The following is a 26,705-nucleotide window of genomic DNA, read 5'->3' as shown; positions in this document are numbered from 1 at the left end:
GGTGCTAATGGTGGTAGAGATGGTGGTGATGATGGTGGTGATGGTGGTGGTGATGGTGGTGATGATGGTGGTGGTAAGTGGAGGTGGATGGCATGGTGGATGATAGAATAAAGTGGAGATGGAGGTATTGATAATGGTGGAGGAAGAGGAGGAGGTGGAGGAGAGCTATAAGGTGGAAGAGGAGGTGGAGGAAGGTAATGAGAGTGGAGATGAGAGTGGCGATGGTGAGTTAATGGTGTAGGGAAGATGTGGAGTGGGAGGTGGAGGTGAATGTGGAGGAGGAGAAAATCGTGCTGGAGGTGGAGGTGATGAAGTGGATAGTTAATGGTGGAGGAGGTATTGTGGAAGACGGTGGTTTATGTGGAGGTAAAGGAGGAGGGTGGAGGAAAGAATGAGGAGATGGAGGAGAAAGTGGAGCAGGATGTGGAAGGGAAAGGAAGGGATGGTGGAAGAGATGTTGAAGGAAGTGTAGGAAATAGAGTACATGTGGAGTGGCAGGATGTAGTGGAGTAGGAGGTGGAGTAGGAGGTGGAGTAGGAGGTGGAGCAGGAGGTGGAGTAGGAGGTGGAACAGGAGGTGGAGTAGGAGGTGGAATGGAAAAAAAGTGCTGGGAGTGGTGATGTAACTGTAGGATGTGGAGTAGGATATGATGCAGGGTGTGGAGGAGGAGGTGGAGGTGGAGTAGGAGGAGGAGTGGCATAGACGTAGGATGTGGAAGTGAATAAAAGGGATGGAAGTGGAGGGGGTAAAAAAATAGGATATGGATGATGTAGGATGTGGAGTAGGAGGTGGACCAGGACGTGGACTAGGATGTGAAGAAGGAAGTGGAGGAGGAGGAGGAGGAGGAGGAGGAGGAACTGAAAAAGAAGTGCTGGTGGAAAAAAGGATGTTGAAATAAGCGAAGGATTTAGAGGAGGAGGCGGAGTAGGAGGTGGACTAGGAAGTGGAAGATGGACTAGGAGGTGACGTAGGATGTGGAGTAGGAGTAGAAATAACTGGAGGTGGTGATGGTGTGTGTAGGATATAGCATAGGAGGTGGAAGGAGTAGGAGGACGTGGAGTAGGAAGTGAACGAGGTGGACTAGGGTGTGGATCAGGGTGTGGAGTAGGCGTGCAGAGGTCGGGCGCACGTACTCGAGTGGGCGTCGTGCAGGGCCGGACTCTTGAGCCCCGACAGACTGGCCAGGGGGTTGAGGGAGCCGAAGGGGTGGAGGAGCCCCTGCCCCTGGCCAGAATGGGGAGGCAGGGGGCCCTTGGGGTGCAGCGTCTGCCCCGGCGTGGACCCCAGGAAGCCCGGGGTGAGGGCCGGGGTCACGTCCCCCTTTCTGCCGGGCCCGAAAAGCCCTTGAACCCCGCTGAAGATGTTTTTCATAAGGTTTACCGGCGCCTTCGAATCTGTGAGGAGACCGAACGTGTTGGCGGCGGCGGCTGGCTGGCCTACTGAGGGGCTGGCTACGGGGGGGGGTGGGAGCTGGGGTGGTGGCATCTCTCTCTCTCTCTCTCTCTCTCTCTCTCTCTCTCTCTCTCTCTCTCTCTCTCTCTCTCTCTTTATGAGGCTCTGTCTAGGCCGCCTGTCCACTCCACGCATTATAGCTTCTCTCTCTCTCTCTTTCAGCTTATCGGGCTGCGGGGGGACGGTCGACGGTCTCAAGCTTCGTCAGGCGCCCGAGAAAGCTTTAGTCTATGCAAGGCGAGGGTGTGGAGGTGGTGGTGATGAGGTGGAGGTGCGGTGGTGATGGTGGTGGTGGCGGCGGTGGCGTGGTGGTGGAGGTGGTGGTGCGTACTCAAGGGCTACGAGGAAGGCGAGGTGTTCGGCTCCCCGCGGTGTTTGGGAGGGAGGGAGCGAGAGAGGGTGGGGGCTAACTAGAGGGAGGGGAGGGAGGGAGAGAAGAGGGAGGGAAGGGAGGGAGGGAGATAGCAGTCCAGGGTAGCAAACGGGTGCAAAGTCTACGGTCTCTAAACACACATCATCATCGTCATCATCATCATCATCATTGCCAACATGAAGACACGTTAGATACACGTCAAATCCACACCATCAACAACTACTTGATGAGCCACACCTGCCTCCTGTTTACTCTACTCGGTGCAGGTAAACAACAACAACAACCACAAGAGACACAAACACACAGACAAAGATAAACAAACAGTCTCCCTTCGATGCCTACACCAGCGGCGGTTTCCTGAGGGCGAAAGACAACAAGAAAATACCCTCAAGAAAAACAGGAAAGTCTGCCATTCAAAGTTTACATTTTCTTTAACTCTTGCGTTTTTCTTTGGGTAAATTGGCAGCAGGAATGGGTTTACAGGGCCGTACCCAGAGCTTTAAAAGAGGGGGTCTTTTCCACTAAACGTGTACCTTTGTAGCCACTTGAAGACTAGAGAGTGGCAAGCGAAGCGGTCAAATCAGCTGGGGTTTGGGGTTTTGAAAATTGACATTTCTGGCTGCATCTTCTTGCTGTCAAAACGAAAGATTATGACTTTTGTCCCAGTTTTTCGTTTTAGCAGATGGGGAGTCGCCCAGCCCCCCGACCCCCCTTGGGTACGGCCCTGGTTTACTATAGTCCACAGACTGCTGAACCCTTAGATTAAGTACTCAAGCAAGAATTAGATGTTAATTAAAAGGCTGAGTCAAACAGGAAAGTTTACCAAGCAAACTTTACATTTTCTTTAATTCCTGCGCTTTTGTGTGCTACTATAAATTAAGCAGCGGGAATGGGTTTACTATAGCCCATACACTACTGAACCTTTATAATTATTAAGCCCTCAAGCAGGAATTACTATATCAGAGGCTCAATCAGTTGAACTTTTACATTTTCTTCAACTCTTAAGCAAGAGTTTGTTAACTACAGGCTTGAACTGCTAAAATCAGACCCATTTGTTACCCTGGACGGCTGGAGGGAGAGGGAGAGCAACAACAGCTAAGAAAAGAGACCAATGAGTAACGAAGGGGCGGAGGGCATCAGGGAGGCAGGGAGGGACTCAGGGAGGAAGGGAGGGAGGGAGGGCAAGCCGCTACCGTTGTCTAAGGTCACAACAGCCAAGAAAACTATGCAAGAATGGGAGGCAGACAACCGGACATTGCAGAGAAGCACTCAAAAACGGTCAAACGAGAATCTAAACGCAAAAACCAACTCCACCAAATCAAATGACGCGTTAAAAATGAACAAACTGGCAAAACATAGACCAAAAAACATGATATTTGAGGCGATTTGGTGGACTTTCGTTTCATTCTAAGATGTGCTTTCTGCAATGTCTTACTATATAATGAAAGAACGGGAGAAATAGCCGTTATAAAAAGGGACTGGGGGGAGGCTGGGAGGCTTGTCGGGAGAGAGGGAGGGGGAGAGAGAGGGGGCATCGTGACTACTCATAAGCCGAAGAGCTGAAGGGGGCGAGAGGGCGAGAGGGAGGGAGGGACAGTCTTGAGAGGGGCGAGATGAGAGGGAAACATACACTGCAACAGACGTAGTATATAAAAAGGGGCAGCAAATAGTAACAGTTGAACAGTAAATCATGGAAGACTGAGACATTAAACCTAAGACCTAAGGACCCCAGAGACACATACATACATACATATAGATAGACAGATAGAGAAAATGACAGACTAACACACACATATACTATAACATAATAAAAAGTATAGATAGATAGAGAGAGAATAAAGAGTAGAGAGGAAAAAATAATGAAAAATGGAGAAAGAGAAAGAGAGAGACAGAGATAAAACAGAAAGTCGGACCTGGAGAGAAAGATAAAAAGGAAGAAAGAAAGAAAGAAAGAACTGAATGAAACACACACGGAAACAAACACAAAAAAAAGAGAAAAAAACACTGGACAAACACACAAACACACACACACACAAAATCAAACCCACCACCACAGAAAAACTTGAAGGAAAAGAAAACCCAACCAGGCCTTAAACAACCAAACCCACAACCAAAAACACACATCCACACACCCAAACACACCCAGAAAATGAAGTAGAGAGAACACAGCTATCCACCCAACCCTCAGCTAGCTTTCCACCAAACCCCCAACCCGTCAACCCACCTACCCACAACCCAAGGCAGCGTTTACTCACCAATCAACATGTGCGACTCGTCCTGGGAGATGAAGTTGAGGTCAGACGGAACGGACGTGGACACCGGCTCGTCGTCGTCCCTCAGCCCCATCACGACCGACTGATGGAACTCCACGAGGTCTTCGCCGACGAGTTTCTCCACGAAGTTGGACGGGACGAGCCCTCTGCGTCCGTCCAGCAGCTCCCCGTCAAAGAACCCGTCCTGGAGAGGCGTGGGGATGTGTGAGCAGGTGTGGGAGGGTGTGTGTAGGTGTGGGAAAGCTTAGAGAGGTGTGGGAACGTGTGGGATTGGGTAATGTATGTGTGGGAGTCTGTGGAAAGGTGTGACGAGAAAGAGAGAAGTGTGAGGGAGTGTGTGTAGGTGTGGGAGGGTGTGTGGAGGTGTGCAGGTGAGTGAGGAGTTGTGGGGAGGTGTTGGAGGGTGTGAGGAAGGGTGTGAGGGTGAATGTGTGTGTATGTGTGTGTCGATCCTCACCTCATCCATGGCACCCAACAATAGAAAGCAACACAAACAAAGAAGGAACAAAAGCAATGACAACAGGACAGTAGTAATATAGACCTTAACGTGGTAGGTCAGTCCGTTCCTCACCTCGTCCATGGCGCCCCACACCAACACGTAGTCGCCCGCGTTCACCGCCAGCTCCGCCTCCGGGTTCTCGTTGGGGGAGTGTTGGAAGGGGTCATACGAGTACCTGCGGGGGGCGACACACCTCAGACACCCGCCAGGAGGTAAGGAGGGACACGTAGGTTAAGAAAAGACGAGATATTCACCTTTAATCAATACCTGTGGATTTGGACACTCCTCAGACACCCACCGCCGTAGTAAGGGGACACGAATTGCATATATTAAGAAGATACAGACCGGGAGATAGATATATATAGAGAGAGATGAAGAACTAGAAAATCAGATCGCGAAGATAACACAATAAGACTACACCCAAGCACACCAATATACAAATAGCACGAGAAGTAAATGAGAGACGTGAAAGAAAGAAATAAGAAATGAAAGAGACAAGATAAGAAGCTAAGATTATTAATACCTTTTAATCTGGACACACCTCAGACACCCAGGAGCAGGTAACAAAGGGCACGAAGGTTAAAAGATGACAAGATATTTACCTGTAATCGATACCTGTGCACAATGATCACCTGTATTCCCCGCCGTGTAGTTAATGTATACTGCACGTAGCATACTGAGAGGGGGCGTGGCTTGCTGGAAGACTGACCAATGATATGCACGTAAAAATGAAAAGGGGGAGGAGTCTATTCGCCAAGCTAACGTGAACAGAGTGTAGTGAAAAGGGGCGTGGCTATCCTGAAGACCGACCAATGATATACATGTAAAAATGAAAGGGGGAGGAGCCTATTCGCCAAGCTAACGTGTAAAGGCTCTGGTTCCCTTCCTCGGCTGCCTTTCCTTCCTGATCCCAGCTGACCCCTCACCTGGCTATGTAGACGTGACACCTGCCCTTCCCGGGAATCTCGAGGACGTCCAGGACTCTGTTGTCAGTCTCGTAGGGCGGCAGCATCACGCCGGGGAGGTTGCCGTTCACGAGGTTCTTGTCTGCCGGCGGTCAAGTTAGGTTAGGTTAGGTTAGGAGATCGTCAAGGTTACCGGTAAGAAGAGGAACAAGAGAGAAATACTGATGAAAATGAGAGAGAAAGAGAGGGAAGAAAAGAGAGAAAGGAAGTTAGGAGAGAGTAAAGGTTGTAAGGAGGAGGAGGAAGAGAGATGTACTAGTGAAAATGAGAGAGAGAGAGAGAGAGAGAGAGAGAGAGAGAGAGAGAGAGAGAGAGAGAGAGAGAGAGAGAGAGAGAGAGAGAGAGAGAGAGAGAGAGAGAGAGAGAGAGAGAGAGAGAGAGAGAGAGAGATAGAGAGAGAGAGAGAGAGAGAGAGAGAGAGAGAGAGAGAGAGAGAGAGAGAGAGAGAGAGAGAGAGAGAGAGAGAGAGAGAGAGAGAGAGAGAGAGAGAGAGAGAGAGAGAGAGAGAGAGAGAGAGAGAGAGAGAGAGAGAGAGAGAGAGAGTGTAAAGGCTGTAAGATTGATGACGAAGAGGAGAGTTTTGATGAAAATGAGAGAAAGCGATAAACTTACTGAAGCAATAATGTTCAAAAATCAATCAAATTATCACTGGCTGTAAGGAATTTCAGATGAAGTTTTGAGTTTAACATTGAAATCAAACTCATTTCAATCAGTTGGTCTACCACTAATGCTCTAAAATCAGTTGTAGGTTTTCTATCTTTAGGGAACTTCTGGGATAGCTTTGAGTAGAGCATTACAATCAGATTTCATCCTCAGATAATTACAATGGTCATACATAATCACTCAGCTAGAAATGCCTATATATATTCAATAAGAAAATGAATTATAAGCATTAGTGTTTATATAGTCATTAAGAATATCATTATAATCACTAGAGTATATATATCCAGACAATAATTATAAACATTAGCGAATATGTATCAAGATAATAATTATAAGCATTAGCAATAATACCAAGCACGACACAACATGCAGGAAATATCTAAATAAAAGTAGAAGTTATCAATTTTAAATATCATATGAATTGGGAGAGAAAAATAAGCAGTAAAATAAGTAATAATAATGTACCAGAGTTTTCGAGTTAAGAAATTAATAAAAAGTTAGACAAAAAACAAAATTCAAATATCATACAAACTGGAAGAGAGAAAATGCGGTAAAAATAAATTAATAAGTATAGAAGGTTTGAAATTAGAAAAAAAGTCAGACAAAAACACGTAAATTTTTGGAGGTTATATAAAATGGAAAAGAAAATGACAGTGAAATATAAATAGTGTTAATAAAATGATAATACTTACTCTATTTTTCCAGTTAAGAAATAAAGAAAAATCAGACGAAACAAGGAAGAAAACCGATTAATTTAAGACGCAATATAAAATCCATCGTATAAAATAATCCACGAATCGAAACTGAAAAAAAAAAAGTAATAATAATCCGCTCGCGTAAAATATATTGACGGAAAAAAATGTGATGATGGAACGCGATACAATAAAGAGAGAGAGAGAGAGAGAGAGAGAGAGAGAGAGAGAGAGAGAGAGAGAGAGAGAGAGAGAGAGAGAGAGAGAGAGAGAGAGAGAGAGAGAGAGAGAGAGAGAGAGAGAGAGAGAGAGAGAGAGAGAGAGAGAGAGAGAGAGAGAGAGAAACGCATCACATAATATAAGAAAAAAAACTCACGCGATTAAAATTAAAAAAGAAGGTACAAAAATAAGTTCAATTACAACACCAATGCATAAAAAAACAAAGAATAAAATCACTACAGCAGCAGCGGTTAAAAGGTCGACTTTATTACGAGCACATCAACAACAGAAGCGATACAAAAAAAATACACCAAATATCTACAAAAAAATGAATACTGCAATAATTAAACAACTACAAAAATGACACATTGCAATCTACTGTATTCTATTTACATAAGGGAGACTGGGAGGAGGAGGAGGAGGAGGAGGAGGATGGATGGGGAGGGAAATCATGCTGTGAGGGAGGATTGGAGAGGGAGGGAGTGGAGGAAACATGCTTCACTTGGAGGAAAAGGAGGAGGAGGAGGAGGAGGAGGAGGAGGAGGAGGAGGAGGAAGGAGATAAAAAACAGAGGATCAAAGAGAGAGAGAGAGAGAGAGAGAGAGAGAGAGAGAGAGAGAGAGAGAGAGAGAGAGAGAGAGAGAGAGAGAGAGAGAGAGAGAGAGAGAGAGAGAGAGAGAGAGAGAGAGAGAGAGAGATGATAGATAGGAGGACACAGGAAGAGGAAGAAGAGGAGAGGGAGAGGATGGAAACAGATGGAAAATAAGAAAATAAAAAAAAGGTGCTGGGAGAGGAAAAATGATAGATAGGAGGGAAGAGGAAGAGGGCGAGGAGAGGGCGTGGGCGTGGGCGGGGGAGGGCACATCAATTATACCGTCTTTATCATAACTGGTGGTGATGATGGTGGGCAGCGGGTGGTTGACGGAGGGGAAGACAGGGTTGCTGATGCCGCCGCCGCCGCCGAGAAGCCCGGAGCCGCCCATCAGGCCCAGAGACGTCGGGAGGGTGACGGAGCTGAGGGGGTTGGTGCCGGCGAGGTTAAGGCCCGCCGTGGTGGAGGCGCCGCTGAAGAGGTTGAGGGAGGCGAGGGAGTTGAGTCCGAGCCCTGAGGTGGCGTGGGGCGGGAAGCTGAGTCCCGCGGGGTCCAGGTGGGCGAGGGACTGGTCCACGAAGCTCAGCGGGTTGTTGGAGAAGGCGGGGTTGTGGCCGAGCGGGTTCACGATGGGATTAGAAAGGTCGAGGGCAGTGACGGTGGTGGTGGTGGCGCCACCCAGCCCGCCCATCAGCGACGAGGGTGTGAGGCCGGACAGCCCGAAGGAGGAGAAGGCGTCGCTGGTCTTGAGGGAGGCCACGCCGGAGGAGGAGGAGGTGGAGGAGGACAGCCCTGTTGGGAGATACACGGGCCTGTCAACGCCCCTAGGCCCGCCACCCCCCCGCTACGGCCCCACACAAGGCCTAACACCCCGGCCATGCCGCCAACCTGGATCCTGGACCGCGCGGTTCCACGGTAAGATTTCCTACTAATTGGGACCGTGTTATCTTGCAAAGGGTTTTAGGATTAGTTTCTAGGGCAAAGAGTGAATCACAAGAGTATAAAGGTAAAAACCACGTAGTGTTAAGTATTGCTAAGGGCATTTACACTGGGTGTAAAACCGTGCGGGGATTTTACACTAAACGATTGAGTGATAAATCTTATCAGTACTTCCACGGCAAAGGATGCGGCTCATCGGTGGAAAAAACGCCTATTGGTGACTTTTGTTAAAAAAAATGAATCGGCTTTATCGTCTGCATGAGTCAGAATGTGTGCGGGCCGGGCAGCTGAACGTCGCTAGAACAATGATTTCCCTGCGGCACAGATCCAGGCTGGCGAACAGAGCTGTAGAGAGATTCATCACCCTCACCCCGAGCCACAGAGCAGGAGAGTCTGGCCACCTGCATCACAGGCGCCACGCTGTTACCAAAACAGCCGGGCGGGGTTCAGATTGATATTAATACAACAGTGCTTTTTGTGTGCTCGAGGTCCTTCTTCGAGATCATGGCCATTCCTCGAACACACAAAAACACTCTTGCATCAACCGCAACTTTAACTCCACGCGGGTCTTTTGGTAACAGCATGACGCCTGCGAGGAAGGTGATCAAGCTCTCGTATGCTACGACTCCGGCCTCAACTAATCCGTCAGTCTACCCCGAAACTCTATCCCCGCGCGGTGTCAAGACTGAGGCCCCTGGGGGCAGACTGAGCCTATAATGTCATGATGGTGGACTGAGGTGCTCTAGCCGACTGGGAGACTGGGAGGACGGCGGCACTAGCTTAAAGAACATTCCCATGCACAGCGCCATGCACAGCTATGACGGGCGTACAGGACAGCGACGCATGCCCAGAGGCGGCCCCGCGGCGCTCACGTCTTGCAAGACCACGGAGGGGAAAGGAAGCTGTACAGTCCCTTAAGGAAAGTAAACAGAAACTTTACAACCCTTAACGAAAAGCAGCAACTTAACGATCCCTTAAAGAAAGAAAACAACAACTTTACGATCCCTTAAAGAAAGAAAACAACTCTACAATCCTTTAACGAAATTTTTTTTACAATTCGTTAAAGACAAAAACAACTGAAAAATGAACAATACCATAAAGATAATAGATAAAAAAATTATGATGATAATAATGATAAAATAATAAAAAGGAAAGGAAATAATACAACCCCTTAAAGAAAAAAAACACCAACAAATCCTTAACGAAGAAAACAACTTTACAATCTGTTAACAAAAAAAACCTTTACTTTACAATCCCTTCAAGAAAGAACACAACCGAAAAATGATAATACTAATAAAAAAGACCATTTCAACAATAAAAATAATAGAGTAGCAGTAATAATAACAATAATAATAGCGATTGAAGTCATGAAAGTAAAGGTTAAATTCTGTACACAAGTTACCGAATTCAGGACAGGAAAAATTAAGAATCTCAAGACAACTACGAATTATTAACGTGTTTAGAAGAGCAGCCGCGGGCACTTTGATTACTTAGATGGACGTTTAGTTTGCTTAAAAGAAAAAAATCCAATAATAACAATAATAATAACGATAATAATAATGATAATAATAATAATGATAACAATAATAACAACACCATGACAACTCTACACAGGCTTCGACAAGACCAAGAGGAGTGGCGGGCGAGCGGCGAGCAGCAAGCCATCAACAAAGTCTTCTAAATACTTCACTAGCGGGACTAAGAAAAATACTGGAACAGGAAGAGGAAGAAAAACAAGGAAGGGGAAAAACTTGATGCCATTCCTACGTTATGTCAAAAACCCAAAAGCTGCTTCACGCGAGGCTCAAAAGTGCCGGAAAAGTGATGTTAGGAGGAGGGAAGGCTAAAATGGTTCTCACATCCCTGCGGCTCTCAGAGGAAAACAGTGACAGTGAAAAATGAAAAGTGCAGACGAGGGGTAAAAAAAAACTGAGTACTGGCAGGAAAATCAACTTGTGTTACTCGGGCAAAAGTTGAGGTGGCGGCGGTGGTGGTGGTGGTGGTGGTGCGCGGGGTGCACACACGCACGCACGCACGCACGCACGCACGCACCCCCCGAGGCCCCAGCGCGGGTTTAGTATACACTGTACACACTACGCTAATATGATGTATGGTTTATGTAGAGTACTGCGGGTTTGTAAAGCAACAACGCCATAACCGGGAACTGCTTCTCCTCGGGCTGTGACTCACTCAGGGTCTCTCTTTTGGCTTTTGGTTTGGTCAAGTTTAGGCTTTTGGGAGTGACTCAAATCATCGCTTGGCAGACCACCGCTGTTACTGTTTGCTTTGTCTGTATGTTTGTTTGCCTTGGGCCGCTGCAACGCGGGGGCTGCGCGGCGGGCGGCAGACAGGCGCGGCAGCACAGGAGCACGGCAGCGGCAACAGCAGCAGCAGTACAGCAGCAGCAGCAGTCAGGGTGTTACAGCAGGGAGCAGGGAGCAGGGAGAGGCTGGCGGTCACTCTTACGGTGCTGTTGTATTTACGAACCCAACCTACTACGAGGGGGAGGAGGAGGGTGCAGGAGCGGGCCGCCCCTCGACCACGACTACACAAGCGCCCCACAGGGAGAGAGGGAGCCTCGGCCACTCTGAGCTACCACAGCAGCTAGAGGAGCAACACGGCACAGCGCCGCCACTTACTGTTCAGCACCGGCCGGCCAAACTGGGGCTTCGGAACCGTCAGAAAATTTTTGATACGGGACATGGCGGACGAGGAGGACGAGGTGACGCCCCCGACGCCGCGCTGATGGTGCTGCGGCGGCTGCTGGGGGAGGACCCGCTGCTGGGGCGTCATCTGGGGCGCGCCTGGGCGGTGGTGGTGGTGGTGGTGGTGGTGCTGGGGGAGGGGCTGCTGCTGGGAGCCCGGGCCGCCATGAGGCCGGGCCGACCCCTGCCTGTGGCCCTGCTGCTTGTGGTGACCAGAGGCAGGGGCGTGGCCCGCCCCGTGGTGGCCCTGGCTGCGCCCCGCCCCGCCTCCAGCAAGGGCACCAGCCACGTGCGCGCCGTGGGCCCGGCCGTCCAGGAAGTGCACGTGCTTCCCAAGGTGGGGACCTGGAGGCACGCGCGGGCAGGTGAGGGCAGTACCTGGTCCGCTAGTCCCCGGGCTCTCTCGTGACATAAGCTCCGAGAGTCCCTCAGCCTTCAAGGAGAGCTTTGAAAAGGGGCACAGCTCACAGTGACACAAGAAATCACCATCTTTTATCAGGCCAACAAAGCTTAAACAGGTTTAGTTCCAGGAGAAGCCAACAAGCCAACAGTGTCCCCCTCATGGCCCCCTCATGCACCCGGCCGCCGCCCCCCCGAGGCCGCCACCTTACCTAGCGTGGAGCGTGACTTGTCCAGCTCCGCGAGGATCTTGTTGTCCTGCTCGATCTTCGCCATGATGCGGTCGATCTCCGACGAGGCGTTCTCCGTGCCGCCGCCCGTGCCCGGCAGCGGCGAGCTCCCCGTGAAGCCGCTGGAGCCCGTGATGAAGCTGGAGCCGCCCGTGGTGTTGGTGTACACGCCCGACGAGATGGAGTTGAGGGAGTTGAGGCCTGGTGTGACGGGTGAAGGAGACTGTTAGCACCACCGCCACCACCACCGAGCCCCGCTACACGCTACACAAGCTACACACTCCTGGCTACCTACAAGGGCCTACACATCCTCGCCACAGCTGCCCCAAGGAACCCTATACCTACGTGGCCTCACCCTCGTCTCAAAATCACTGCTGGAAACAAGACAGGCGGGCAATTACAGGTGCTGACGACCTCTACACTCATTCTGTGGCCATTAGTAAACCTGGACTGACTTGATGACTTAATTGTGAATGCTAATAACTGACTTCTTCATTACGTGAGTCTTTGGGATCATAAGGGAGGGTATAAGTTAAGAATATTGACTCAGTGAATGAAAATAACTGACTTCTTTATTACAAATGCTGATGTTACTGAACTGATTTCTGGGATGATAAGGAAACCTGCAAATGTAGTTAATGATTGTGAATGCTAATAACTGACCTTTTTATCACCATTGACTGGCATTAAGAGACACTGGGATTATAAGGAAAACTGCATGTATAGTTAATGATTGTGAATGCTAATAACTGACCTTTTTATCACCATTGACTGGCATTAAGAGACTTTGGGATTATAAGGATAGCTGCATGTATAGTTAATGATTGGGAGAGCTAATAACTGACCTTTTATCACAAGTGCTCTTATGACTGAGATTTTGGGGTCATAAGTAAAACTGCATGTATAGTTAATGTTTGTGAATGATACGTGATAACTGACCTTTTTATCACAAGTGTTGGTATGACTGAGATTTTGGGGTCATAAGAAAAGCTGCATGTATAGTTAATGTTTGTGAGTGCTAATAACTGACCTTTTTATCACAAGTGTTCGTATGACTGAGATTTCGGGGTCATAAGAAAAGTTGCATGTATAGTTAATGTTTGTGAATGATACGTGATAACTGACCTTTTTATCACAAGTGTTCGTATGACTGAGATTTTGGGGTCATAAGAAAAGCTGCATGTATAGTTAATGTTTGTGAGTGCTAACAACTGACCTTTTTATCACAAGTGTTCATATGACTGAGATTTTGGGGTCATACGGAAAACTATCACAATTTGGCTTATTGACCTAATGACACAGAGCTTGGACACAGTGACCTAGGATATGGTAACAGCTAGCCTCTTTCTTCTTGTTATCTTCCTCACTTCACTTCACTTCCTGCCACTCACTAACATGCCCTAAATAAAACTAGATAAAAAATAACCTACGTCACTAACTACAGGATCACTAACTAGCCGTAAAACACTACAACCTTAAGGTCTAAGATGGCAAAAAATCAAACTATCATATAAATTTTGTCATGTGCAGAGTTCGATCAATCCAAGAGTCAGATTAAAATGCTAAAAAATGTAGAGCGAGAGCGAGAGAGAGAGCATGACTAGTATTAAGAAACAAGAAAGTAAAGTGACCCAAGCAAGTGATGAGTTTTTTTCTTATATATATATATACAAGAACTTTTTTTTTTATATAATGCGACGATGCAGTGTTAGCGTAAAACCAGATTGTCGAGACTGTTTTGGCGTTGGATTATGCGGGTCCTTTCCAACATCTCTCTCTTCCTCTCATATGTTAGCTATAGGCAACACACGAGAGGAGGTTAGGTAAGGTTAAGACTGGGTTTCGATAAGTTAGGGAAGGTTAGGAAGGGTTTTTAAGAGGATAGGTTAGGTTAGGTTAGGATAAGACTGGGGTACGAAAGGTTAGGAAAAATTAGGAAAGGTTGTTAGGTTAGGTTAGGTTAGGTTACGAAAGGGTAGGAAAGGTTATGAAGGGATGTTAAGGGGATAGGATAGGTTAGGTTAGGTTAGGTTACGAAAGGGGAGGAAAGGTTATGAAGGGATGTTAAGGGGATAGGATAGGTTAGGTTAGGTTAGGTTACGAAAGGGGAGGAAAGGTTATGAAGGGATGTTAAGGGGATAGGATAGGTTAGGTTAGGTTAGGTTAAGACTGGGTTACGAAAGGGTAGGAAAGGTTATGAAAGGTTGTTAGGGGGATAGGTTAGGTTAGGTTAGGTTAGGTTACGTTAAGATTGTGTTACGAAAGGTTAGGGAAGATTAGGAAGGGCTGTTAGGGGATGGGATAGGTTAGGTTAGGTTAGGTAAAGACTGGGTAACGAAAGGTTAAGAAAGGGTTGTTAAGGGTTAGGAAGGGTTGTTAAGGGGTAGGGGAGGTTTCGGAGGGTTGTTAGGGGGACGGGAAGGTTAGGGAGAGGCTTAGGGAAGTAAGAAAAGGTTAGAAAGGTTAGGTAAGGTTAGGGAAGGCAAGGGAAGTGTTGGGTTGATTAACTGATTATTTGAGCGGTAATCTTGGCGCCGCAATTGCTGGGTCATATGATGCCGAATTTAATACAGAACAATTATATCCTAAGACAATAAAACCGGAAGAAACACCAATTAAACTAAATAAATTCAGTTAAAAATGAAAATCATAATAAAAAAACAATAAAGGGTCAATTAAACCTACAGGAAGCTAAGGTGTTGGAGAGTGTGGCAGCGCGGCGAGGAGGGAGTGACCTGCAGGAGCCAACACAAAATAGACCTCGATAATCTGGTTTGACTCTAGCGTGACCCAAGACGTCCTCCACTTTGTTTGAGCCTGAGCCACGGCCAGGGGAGGTCACGGGGCAGGTGGACACAGCGTTGCCAGGTCATTGTACTCACAGGGTCATGGCACACTGTATGTTCCGGTCCTGACCCAAAACTCTCGCAATACAACATCAATGATTCACGGTTCTAATACTGACTTTAATTGACTATCGCTATTTTCCGGTTTCTGACTCATAAATATCGCAAAAAAATATTAATAATCAGCGGTTTTAACAATAGATTTAATGGAATATTGGTATTTTTTGCGGTTTCTGACTCATAATTATCACCAAAACAACAACAATCAACGGTTTTAACGATAACTTTAATTCAATAACTTTACTTTATGGTTTCTGACTTACAACTAACACTCCAAACATCAACAATCAACAGTCTTAACACGTAAGTAAAATTGGCTATCGTTATTTTCCGGTTTCTGACTCATAACTATCGCTAAATCACCAATACTCAACGCTCTTAACAATAACTTTACTTGACTATCGTTAGTTTTGCGGGTACGAGAGTTCTGGGTCTGGAAACCGATGGATGCAGTGTTGTGAGTACGATAACCCTGCAGCGCGGGTGTGCCAGGTGGCGGGGCAGGTGGTGTGAGTCAGGTGCAGGCACAAGGCATCCCCGGGTACAGTGTGTGTGTTCGCCAGTCTGTGCGCGGCGATCCAAGGTGATGTTTTCCACTTCTAAACGTGTCCGCCGCCAGAGGGAAGCACGGGGGGAGGCGGAGAGCCGAGGCGAGTGGTTTCAGTATAATAAGTTACATAAACCTCTGCACGGACTGAGACGAGAGAATATCACGTGACACTACATTGACAGAATATACTCACCCCCAAGATCGATACCAGAGGAATAAATGTGTGATAAACAGGTTTTCTCACAAAATTAAGTAGCTGAAACACTTCTGTCCCCACTAATTTCGCTCTGCCCCTAATCAGTCATCAATCAATGGGGGAATACACATGGGGGCGCGTCACGTCGCCCACCCTACGACGCAAAGTCCGGGGGTCCCTCCTGGCAAGTCTCCATGCGGGCCCCCTTCCCATCCTGCGTACCCAACGTCACGAACTCTGCGGGCGTCCACTTGGCCTCCTCCACTCTGGGTTGCCTCTTATATAGACAACGCGATGAGCAGGGTCGAGTCTGACTCTAGGTTCAGTAAAAAAAAATGTCAAGTGCCTAGACGTCTCGAAACGCCTCTTGAAAACGTTTAAGTCGTAGGCAGGATGAGATACAGTCAAAGGATACCATGGTCTTTAGTCTGTATCAAATGTATCTTGAGCTCACCCTAATGAGTTATTGAGGCAGGGATCTCAGAGGGAAGAGAAGAATATTAAAAAAAAAAAATACTCGCATCGGTATTATTTTTTAATAAAACACAAAATTACGAGACATCAATTTCCTATATGTTTTGAGATGCAATTATTTTAGGTATATAAAAGTGAACAGGCAGCTTATGGTGTCCGCACTCCTCCCTCTCTATCATATTCGCCTAATAAAAATAAAACTGCAGAGACGTAGGTGATTTATTTTAGGTCAGTATAGTGAAGCGACTCGACTTGGCTCTCCTGGGTCCGCCGTAGAAGTGGAAATCGGGCCTTGGAAGCGTCGGTACAGCCCAGCGAACAGCCGTGAGTGAGTGGGCGAGTGAGTCATGAACCCTTGCAGTGAGTCAGTCAGTCATGCCGGCAAGTCCCTCATCTCATCCTCATGCAACATGCACACCACACCTCCTCCTTCCTCCCTTCCCTCACTCTCCCCTCTCCTTCTCCCTCATCAACAGCCCCTCGCATTTCCTCTCACTCCTCCCTCTCCCCTCACACTCTGCCTTCACTCCCTCCCTCGCCTCCCGAACCCCTCCTTCCTTCCCCTCCAGGCGTTCGCTAAGGCAAGCATTCTCAAACATTTCGCGGCTCACACACCCACTTTGGCATTCATATAGGTGGTGGGCAGCTCCATGGATAGTTTTATGAGCCTAGTGATGGTTTGGCAAGGCTTCTGCACCATGAACGTTAAAAACACTCATAAAAACCCAACTAATCTTCTTTGTAGCTTTTGGAAATACTGAAACATGTGATAAGGGTTCCGTAGAGATTGCCGTGGGTATAGTTTTATGAGCCTAGTGATAGTTTGACGAGGCTTCTGCAACATGAACGTAAAAAAACTAATGAGAACCCGATTTAACTTTTTTGTAGCCTTTGGAAATACTCAAACATTTGGTAAGGCTTTCGTATACGTTGTTGTGTTAGTGTTTCCATGGGTAGTTTTATGAGCCTAGTGATAGTTTGACAAGACTTTCGTAGAGGTTGTTGTGTTAGTATTTCCATGGGTAGTTTTATGAGCCTAGTGATAGTTTGGTTAGGCTTTCGTAGAGGTTGTTGTGGGTCTCTCCATGGGTAGTTTTATGAGCCTAGTGAGAGTTTGACAAGACTTTCGAAGAGGTTGTTGTGTTAGTATTTCCATGGGTAGTTCTATGAGCCTAGTGAAAGTTTGACAAGGCTTTCGTAGAGGATGTTGTGTTAGTATTTCCAGAGTGATATGAGGAGCTGAGGAGGTGATTTGAAGGCTTTTTCTTTGTAGGTTGTTGGGGTCTCCATGGGTAGTTTTATGAGCATAGTGAAAGTTTGACAAGGCTTTCGTAGAGGTTGTTGTGGGTCTCTCCATGGGTAGTTTTATGAGCCTAGTGAAAGTTTGACAAGGCTTTCGTAGAGGTTGTTGTGGGTCTTTCCATGGGTAGTTTTAAGAGCCTAGTGAGAGTTTGATTAGGCTTTCGTAGAGGTTGTATTAGTACGTCTATGGGTATTTCATAAGTCTAGAATCTTGCACCATGAATGTGAAGAAAACCACTCATGAGAACCCGACTAACCTCCTCTGTGGCCTTGGGATATAGTTGCTGTGAGCGCTGAAAAAAATGTGAGAATGCGGGCCTTAGCTACACAATCTTCCCTCGCTCCTAACCTGACCTTTCTTGCCCTTTCCCCGCCGGCAGCTATAAAGGGGGAGGGGGTAGAGTAGCCCTTTGTCAGGAGGAGGGGAGGGAGGGCACAGAACGAGAGGGAAAGAAAGAAGGAAGCAAATAAAGTGAAGAGATTGGAAATGAAACGAAATTGAAAAGTGAATGACGAGGAAAAAATATGAGAGAAAAAAGGGAGAGGAAGTAGAGAGGAGTTAAGAAAAATATACTGGAAATAAAACAAAGGTAATGGTAAAAGTGATATGGAAATAATTATAAGGAGAAAAAGGAAAGGGAGGAGAGAACAGTGGGAGTAAAGCGAAAGGAGGAAGCAACAGAGGAGGAAGAGTAGGACGGCGGCAGAGAAATGGGCGTTATGGAAAAGGAACGATGACAGGAGAGAAAAGGAAGGAAAACACAGGAAAGAGGAGAAAACAGAGCAAAAGAAAGGAGGAAAGAAGGCAAGAATGGGCGAGAAGGATGGGGGAATAAGAGAGAAATGTCAGAGGGCCGCTAAATGGTGGTGTGGGTGAAAGGGAGGGGGTGGGGGAGGGGGAGGAGGAATGGGGGGAGAGGGCAGGGGGCAGGGCAGGGGGATAGAGCAGGGGGCAGGGCAGGGGGGAGGGTAGGGGGCAGGGCAGGGGGGAGGGTAGGGGGGCATAAAGGTGGACAGCTAACCTTCGGGGGCGGCGCCCCTCCCCCCTCCCCCCTGCCTTGTGCCTCGCGGGATGAACGAAGGTCGGCGCGGCTCGAAATGAAACAACGTGAAGGAAATACAACCATTGATTATTGGCGGCGGCGGAGCAGACGGCGCGGCCCCGGGGGTCCCCCGCCCCCAGGGGCCCGCCCCCCAGTGACCCAGTGACCCCTCCCGCCCTGAGCCCCGACGGGGCGTGTGCTCTGCGCGCCTCGCGGCCCCGGGAGGCGAGTCTAAAGTTCCTCAAAACACTAATTAAAAAAGATGGCTAGGCTAGGGGGCCATGCTGCGCCGCGCTAGGGGGCTAAGCTAGGGGTGAAAACGTGGCCCAGGGCCCGCCCTGCCCTGCCCCGCCCCGCCGCGCCCCGCCTCGCCCTGCCCCGACCCGATCCGACCTGACCTGCCCTGGTTGGTACAGGTCAGGGCGGGTCGGTGCGGGGCGGGGCGCTGCAGCTGCGGGCCGGCGCCGCCTCCAGCCTGGACGGAGGCCGCGGCGTGACCTGACTCGGTGCAAGACGCCTGTGAGGGGCGGGGCCCCGAGCGGCGCCAGCCCCGCGTGCACCACGGGGTGGAGCGAGGCGGGACGAGGCGGGGCGGGGCGGGGCGGACATGGCCAAGGGGGGCCAGAGGGGCCTGGCCGGGTCAGCCTGCGGCAGGGGTGCTTAGTTTGAACGTGTCCACGACTAACTCTTGTACAGCCTCCTCGAAGGGGAGAGGGACGAGCGGAAGGACGCCCAATGAGCGCGCTCCCCGCGCCAGCCCTGACCTGATTGGCCAGCGTACGGCGACGTGGAGAGGGGGGGGTGGGTCAGGTCGGCCAGGCCCAGCACGTCCAGGCTGTGCGGCAGGCTGAGGCCCAGCCCGGCGTACGGCACGGGCGTGGACCCCGCGGTGCTACCGTTCGACAAAATTTGACTCGAATCTGTAAAAAAGTGGTGAGGTGAGCGGCGGCGGAGGCGGCGCGGCGCGGCGGTGGGGGTGCCCAGCGAGGGGCACGTGCAGGGGTCCCGCCCAGCCCCGCCACGCACCGCCCCGCCCCGCTCCCGAGGCACTCCAGGGGCATGTCCCCGTGTTGTGGCGCCCTCTTACGGGACAATGCGGGGCTCAGGCCAGAGGCGGGGCGGGGTGGGGCGGGCGGGGCGGGGCAGTGTAGGGACTCCGAGCCTCAAAAAGCGAAAAGCAAGCAGCGGCGGCGGCGGCGGCGTCGGCGGCGGAGCAAGCAGCGTCAGCAGCAGCAGCAGCAGCAGCGGCAGTGTCAGCACCAAGCGGGGAGCAGAGAAGCAGCAGGCAGCCGCCGCCGCGCCCCCCGTGCCGGCCCAGCGACCCGCCCACCACCTGATGCTGCTGAGGGCGTGAGACAGTGGCGGAGCTGTGGGCGTTGGTGTGGGCGTGGCAGGGGGGACTAAGCGGCGAACACATGACACGAAGGGTGATACAGGCACGGAGCTGGGGCGTGCGGGGGTGCATAGGGCAGGGGGGTGAGGGAACGGGGGAAGGGGGCGGGGTGTGGGAGGGGGCAGGAAGGCTGGGGAGACTAAGGGTTTGACTGGAGGGCTTGAGACGGCTTGACTGGGACCTTAACGGGGGGGGGGGGGGGGCTGAGGGGGCTGCACAAAAATCTTACTGGGGGGCTGCATCGGGCCTTACTGATTCCTGACTGGGGCTGAGCTTACTAGCAGCTGGAGAAGGACAAGACGGGAGTGGATGAGCGGGAGGAGGAGCGGTGGGGAGGAAGACGTGAATGCAGAGGAGGAGGAGGAGGAGGAGGAGGAGGAGGGCAGACCAAGCAAGGAGAGTCCACTTTCGCCACTCCAGAACCACAAGAATGACAACAACAACAAAAGAAGAAATTATAATCCTGTAAGATGCTTTTTCTTTTATAATTTTGAGAGCAACGTTTTCTTCATAATTCCACAAAGACGGATCAGGTATTTTTTTTCTCCACTGTTACTTCTTGCCCACTAGGACCAACATTTCATTTTATTGTGGTATTACTTTTTTTTTTTTTCTTGACCAATTTTTTCCGTCCTTTTTTCTTTGTGTGTGTGTGGGGGGGGGGGGGGGAATTTTAGAGACCAATTTTCTTTATTTTTTTTATTTTCAAGATCATGTTTTTTTAATTTTCTTTTTGAGGGGTAACTAATTTTATGTATTTCTTATAATTTTTTTGTCGATTTTGATATTTCCTGGACAAGACCAAATATTTTCCATCTATTCTTAACACTCTGCTTTTAATACTTCTTGCAAAACAGATAAGCTTTCTACTCCCCTCCTTTATCTTTACTATCATTAATTCCTCTCCTTAACTTTTTCTGGGGGATGGAAATCTAGCCTGGACGTCTTCGCATGCTTGGTCACAAAAACACCCACAAGTAAGACTCTTAAGGAATCAGACGTGTACAGGGGAGCTCCAGGGTGACGGGGTGACATTTAACTAAACACAGGGTCACGGGGGGGGTAGGGTCATGAAGGGGTCAGGAAAGGGTCACAAGGGGTCAGGGAGGGGTCAGGGATCAGGACGCTTACTCAAAAAACAAAAATCACACGTAAAAAAACACTACAGCAAGACCAAACATCAACACAACAAGCATTCGCACGCCATTGCCAGCCAGCCAGCCAGCCATCATCATCATCAGCCACAACAAACGTATCATCAGCCTTGCCAACGGGGTAGCTAAGGAGGCGCGAAGCTGAGGAAGTGAGTGAAGGAGGAAGGCAAGAAATGGCCACGTTACTCTGTTGCTGCATGTAGGTGTAGCGGAGTAAGGCCAGTTTGTAGAGGGACATGTCTGCTGCAGGAGGAGGAGGAGGGGGACGAGGAGGAGGAAGAGGAGGAGGAGGAAGTAAAGAGTAGGAGGGACGGTGTAATGGAGGATAGATAGAAAAATGGTGAAGAGGAGGAGGAGCAGGAGGAGGAGGAGGAGTAATAGGGACGGTACAGGAGATAGGAAAGGATGAAGAAGAGAAGGGAGAGGAGAAGAAAAGGAGGAACGGTGTAATGTAGGACAGGGATAAAAAGGAAAGGAGGAGGAGGAAGACAAGGGGTTAAGAGGAAGAGACGGTAAAGGAGAAGGAGGAGGAGGAGGAGGAGGAGGAGGAAAGGAGTCATGGTGGAGTAATGGGGAACAAACAGGGGGAAGAGGAGATAAAGGAAGAGGAGGAGGAGGAGAGGAAGATGGGATGAAAGTTAGGAAGGGAACAGAAAGGAAAGAGGGAGGAGGAGGAGGAGGAGGAGGAGGAGGAGGAGGAGGAAGAGAAGAAAGAGAAATGCAAAGAGGAAGAAGAGAACATATAAACGAAAGAAGGAAGGAAGGAAGGAAGAGAGGAAGAAAGAAAGAAAGGAAGGAAGGAAGGAAGGAAGGAAGGGACAAGGGAAGGGGGAAAGACAAGAGAAAAAAAACAGACATGGAGATAATTTAAGAGGGCAACATCCATACACTCATACAGACACATACCATTCAGGAGAGAGACAGAAAAAGACTGAAAAAGAAAAAGATAGATAGATATATAGATAGAACAACACTTTCCTCTAATAAAAACAATACGAGAGAGGGAGGGAAGACAAGGAAGCATGGATGGAAAACGTAAAGCAAAACAATACAAGAAGACAACTCTATGCAGGGGAGAATGGAAACCGACTGGTGGACAAGGAAGAAAACGTGACGCTCTTCAAACATTTTAGGGCGAACTGGGGGAAAACGAAACATTTAGTGCAGCGAAGCTTACAGTGTATTCCCGTCATATTAGTGGAGACATGGACCATAGTAGTAATAGTATCAATAGGAAGGGTGGTATTAATAGCAGTAATAGTGAGTAATGGTGCTAAATAGTGCTCTTGTTAGCTCAGACTTGATAAAGAGAAATATTGGAGGGTGGCTGGTGGGCTGACAGACACATATTATATACAGACAGTTATATACAGCATGAGTTGTATTAGTAGTGACACACACACACACACACACACACACACACACACACACACACACACACACACACACACACACACACAAACTCCTTTCATAAACACGTACACACAAACACACAAAAGCATTCCACTAAGATATACCTTCATTAAAACACACACACACACACACACACACACACACACACACACACACACACACACACACACACACACACACACACACACACATAGAAATACACCCTCCACCATTATAAGAGAAAACGGGACCACTGAAAGGGAGACTCAGGCAATACCATGGGAAGAGACCACAAGGGGGAGAAGGGACAAAGCTAACAGAGAGAACACACTCGCCGACTTACCCGGAGTGATGTCCCCGGAGTCTGGGCTCTGTAGGTCGGCGCTGAGGGAGCCCGAGCGTGACCATGAGTTCTTGGGTGAGCCTTGGGCCTTCTTCAAGCTCTGCATCTCCAGCAGCAGCTCCTCGTGGCGAAGGTTTTGTACTTCCGCCTTCTTCTCCAGCTCACGGATCTTTGACTGTGGCGGCGAGGGAAAATATATAATGAACAGCAAGAAATGGCGCTAAAAAAACATTGTAGTTGTGTTTAGACGAGAGGAGGAGGAAGAGGAGGAAGAATAAGTGGTAAGGGCGAAAAGTGAGGGGAAAAAAAGACGATGTAGAATCAAGAGGTGACGCTTGAAATAAAAAGTGTAATTGTGCAAAATATAAGGATACACTCCATCCAACCCTGCCGCGTTCATACCTGCAGGGCGTCCACCACCTCGACGGACTAAGGTTATAGAGACTGACGCTAAAGATACAGAAGCCTTAAGAGACAAAAGGTAAAGAGATTGGGAGAGACAAACGGTAAACTCCATCCAACCCTGCCGCGTTCATTCCTGCAGGGCGTCCACCACCTCGACGGACTAAGGGTATATAAAGACTGAAGCTAAAGAGACATAACCCTAAAGAGACAGAAGGTAAAGAGATAGGGACTAAGAGACAAACGGTAAACTCCATCCAACCCTGCCGCGTTCATACCTGCAGGGCGTCCACCACCTCGACGGACTAAGAGTATAGAGACTGAAGCTAAAGAGACAGAAACCTTAAGAGACAAAAGGTAAAGAGATTGGGAGAGACAAACGGTAAACTCCATCCAACCCTGTCGCGTTCATACCTACAGGGCGTCCACCACCTCGACGGACTAAGGGTATATAAAGACTGAAGCTAAAGAGACAGAAACCTTAAGAGACAGAAGGTAAAGAGATTGGGAGAGACAAACGGTAAACTCCATCCAACCCTGCCGCGTTCATACCTGCAGGGCGTCCACCACCTCGACGGACTAAGAGTATAGAGACATGCTAAAGAGACAGAAACCAAAAGAGAGAGAAAGTAAAGAAATTGAGACTAAAGACATAGGGTAGACTCCATCCACCCCTGCCGCGTCCGTACCTGCAGGGCCTCCACCACCTCGACGGACGCCTTCCTGTTCTTGTCGGTGACCCGGGAGGAGTCGGCCAGGTCCGCCTGCTGCTCCCGAAGCTGCGCCAACGCCTCGGCATGCTGCCGCTCCAACTCTCGCCGCTTGTCGGCAGCATCTTTCATTTGCTGCGGGGAGACGAAGGAAGGTTACGTGTGGTTGGGGAGGTCGGGGAGTGGTGGTTGGGGGGTGGTAGTGGTCGGGGGAAGGGTTGTGTTTGGGGATGTGGTGGTTGTGGTGGTGGGGTGGTGGTTGTGGTGGTGTACGTGGTGGTTAACAAGAGGACGGTGATGGTGTTGAGTGTAGCTGGGGTGTGGTGGTGGTGGTTGTTGTCAAGGTGTGTGATTGTTTTAGATGTGGTGGTGGCGGTGGTATGGTGGTGGTGGTGGTGGTAATGGTGGTGTGGGAGTGATATGGAAAGGGGAGGGGAGTATGTATTAGAAGCAGTAATAATAGTAGCAGAAGTAGTAATAGTAGTAGTAGTAGTAATAGTAGTAATAATAGTAGCAGTAGTAGTAATAGTAGTAGTAGTAGTAATAGTAGTAATAATAGTAGCAGTAGTAGTAATAGTAGCAGTAGTAGTAATAGTAGTAATAATAGTAGCAGTAGTAGTAATAGTAGTAGTAGTAATAGTAGTAATAATAGTAGCAGTAGTAGTAATAGTAGCAGTAGTAGTAATAGTAGTAATAATAGTAGCAGTAGTAGTAATAGTAGCAGTAGTAGTAATAGTAGTAGTAGTAGTAGTAATAGTAGCCGTAGTAGTAATAGTAGTAGTAGCAGTAGTAGCAGTAGTAGTAGCAGTAATAGTAGCAACAGTAGTAGCAGCAGCAGATATAGTGGAAGTGTTAGCAGCAGTAGTAGTAGCAGTAGTAATAATAATAGAAGTAACACAAGAATTTGGAAGGATTCGACGAGAACAACAATGACAACAACAACAACGGCAGTAACAGCAGTAGTGACAACAACAACAACAACAACAACAACAACAACAACACGGATGGAGCACGGAGGGACAACATGGAGAATATAAATAATAAGATAAATGAAAAGGAAACGAAAGTGAAAAAAAAAAAATAATTCAGAACAAGTGAATATAAGTAAAATAAAACACAACAAAACAAATAAAAAAACAAGGAAAACAATAAACAAGGCAAAAGGTAAGGTAAGGTAAGTAAGGTAGAGTAACGAGAGATTAAAAAACAACCAAACAATAAAACAAATAAAATAAACAAGAAAAACAATAAACAAGGCAAAAAGTAAGGTAAGGTAAGTCAGGTATTGTAACAAGTAATTAAGTAAACAATATACTTATACAAAGGGAGAGAAAACAAAGGGAATAAGATAATCAAAGGGTAATAGGATAAATAAAGGGTTACCGAGACACTGACAAAGGGAAGGGAGAGCATCGATAAGGGAAAGGGAGGGCCATAAAGGGAGGAGAGCTGGCAGGGGTAGATGACAAGGGTGACAAAGGGAGAGCGAACCGTGTACAAAGGGAATGAACACTGAACGGGAAAGAGAAGGGATTTAAGGGAGAGAAAGACTAAAGGGAGAGACATAAAGGGAGAGGGAAGGGAATACAGGGAGGAGAGCTGACAGGGGTAGATGACAAGGGTGACAAAGGGAGAGCGAACCGTGTACAAAGGGAATGAACACTGAACGGGAAAGAGAAGGGATTTAAGGGAGAGAAAGACTAAAGGGAGAGACATAAAGGGAGAGGGAAGGGAATACAGGGAGGAGAGCTGGCAGGGGTAGATGACAGGGGTTACAAAGGGATAGCGAACCACTGATAAAGGGAGTGAACACCAGAAGGGAAAGAGAATGGGAGGGAGGCAAAACAACAGCAACAACAACACTAACAAGAAAAGGGAGGATGAAAGAGGTAGCAAAAAGGGAAAAAGGGAGTTAGTAAGTAAAGGGAGAAAGGGCAAATCTAGAAGGGAAGGGAGAATACCAAAGGGAGGGAAAGGGAGGGAGGAAGGGAGGCAAAACAACAGCAACAACACTAAGGGAGGATGAAGGTAGCAAAAAGGGAAAAAGGGAGTTAGTAAGTAAAGGGAGAAAGGGCAAATCTGGAAGGGAAGGGAGAATATCAAAGGGAGGGAAAGGGAGGGGGGAGGCAAAACAACAGCAACAACAACAACAACATCGCCCCCATTCCCCACCCACGCCAGCATCATCACCATCGTCACCAGCAGCAGCGGCGTCATACTCACAATAAGCACCGTCTCGAGCGAGCTGCCCCCCCGGGCTCGTGGGGCGTCAGCCAGGCCGTAAACATCCTCAAACTGACGCCGCGGACAGAACGACAGACGGCCAGAGTTAGGAAGGTTAGGGGGGAAAGAGGCTGGTTAGGGGGGTTGTTTGGGGGGTTAGGGAAGGTTAGGTTAGGTTAGGTTAGGTTGAAGTTAGAGAGGCGTTTTAGGAATGATGAATAGATAGTGAAAGGTTAGGATAGGTTAAGTTAGGTTAGGTTAGGTTAGGACTGGGTCACTGGAGGTTAGGGAAGGTTAAGTTAGGTTAGGTTAGGTTAGGACTGGGTCACTGGAGGTTAGGGAAGGTTAAGTTAGGTTAGGTTAGAAGAGGTTAGGAAAGTTTAGGAAAGGTTAGGGAAGGTAAGGAGTTAGGGAAAGGTCAGGAAAGGGATAATGACTCGTTAGAGAAAGGTTAGGAAAGGTTAGGTTAGGTTAGGTTAGGACTGGGTTACTGGAGGTTAGGGAAGGTTAAGTTGGGTCAGAAGAGGTTAGGAAAGTTTAGGAAAGGTTAGGCAATGTTAGAATTGGTTAGGGAAGGTTAGGAGTTAGGGAAAGGTCAGGAAAGTCGTGTTTGGTA

The 26,705-nt window shown here is 48.4% G+C and overlaps 1 protein-coding gene across 26 annotated transcripts in view; it reads right to left on the bottom strand.

Moving 5' to 3' along the window:
* LOC127000835 (uncharacterized) overlaps nucleotides 1-26,705 on the bottom strand; it is a 163,836-nt gene that overhangs the window by 79,527 nt on the left and 57,604 nt on the right. For 18 of the 26 annotated variants that reach the window (XR_007754545.1, XR_007754546.1, XR_007754547.1 and 15 more), the window contains 11 exons: nucleotides 26,090-26,161; nucleotides 23,846-24,001; nucleotides 22,755-22,929; nucleotides 19,159-19,392; nucleotides 11,984-12,202; nucleotides 11,307-11,717; nucleotides 8,011-8,520; nucleotides 5,524-5,644; nucleotides 4,670-4,772; nucleotides 4,081-4,282; nucleotides 1,134-1,394 (listed from right to left, as the gene is read on the bottom strand). Coding sequence is in view for 23 of the 26 variants with exons in the window: in XM_050864899.1 (XP_050720856.1) it covers nucleotides 1,134-1,394; nucleotides 4,081-4,282; nucleotides 4,670-4,772; nucleotides 5,524-5,644; nucleotides 8,011-8,520; nucleotides 11,307-11,717; nucleotides 11,984-12,202; nucleotides 19,159-19,392; nucleotides 22,755-22,929; nucleotides 23,846-24,001; nucleotides 26,090-26,161 (2,464 nt within the window). In the remaining 3 variants the exon portion in view is untranslated. The remainder of the gene's footprint in view (nucleotides 1-1,133; nucleotides 1,395-4,080; nucleotides 4,283-4,669; nucleotides 4,773-5,523; nucleotides 5,645-8,010; nucleotides 8,521-11,306; nucleotides 11,718-11,983; nucleotides 12,203-19,158; nucleotides 19,393-22,754; nucleotides 22,930-23,845; nucleotides 24,002-26,089; nucleotides 26,162-26,705) is intronic. The other 8 variants (XM_050864913.1, XM_050864914.1, XM_050864901.1 and 5 more) reach the window with 7 other exon arrangements.

This window comes from Eriocheir sinensis, chromosome 19 (genome assembly GCF_024679095.1).
Source record: "Eriocheir sinensis breed Jianghai 21 chromosome 19, ASM2467909v1, whole genome shotgun sequence".
Lineage (NCBI taxonomy): Eukaryota > Metazoa > Arthropoda > Malacostraca > Decapoda > Varunidae > Eriocheir > Eriocheir sinensis.
This window is presented reverse-complemented; position numbering and strand designations above follow the sequence as displayed.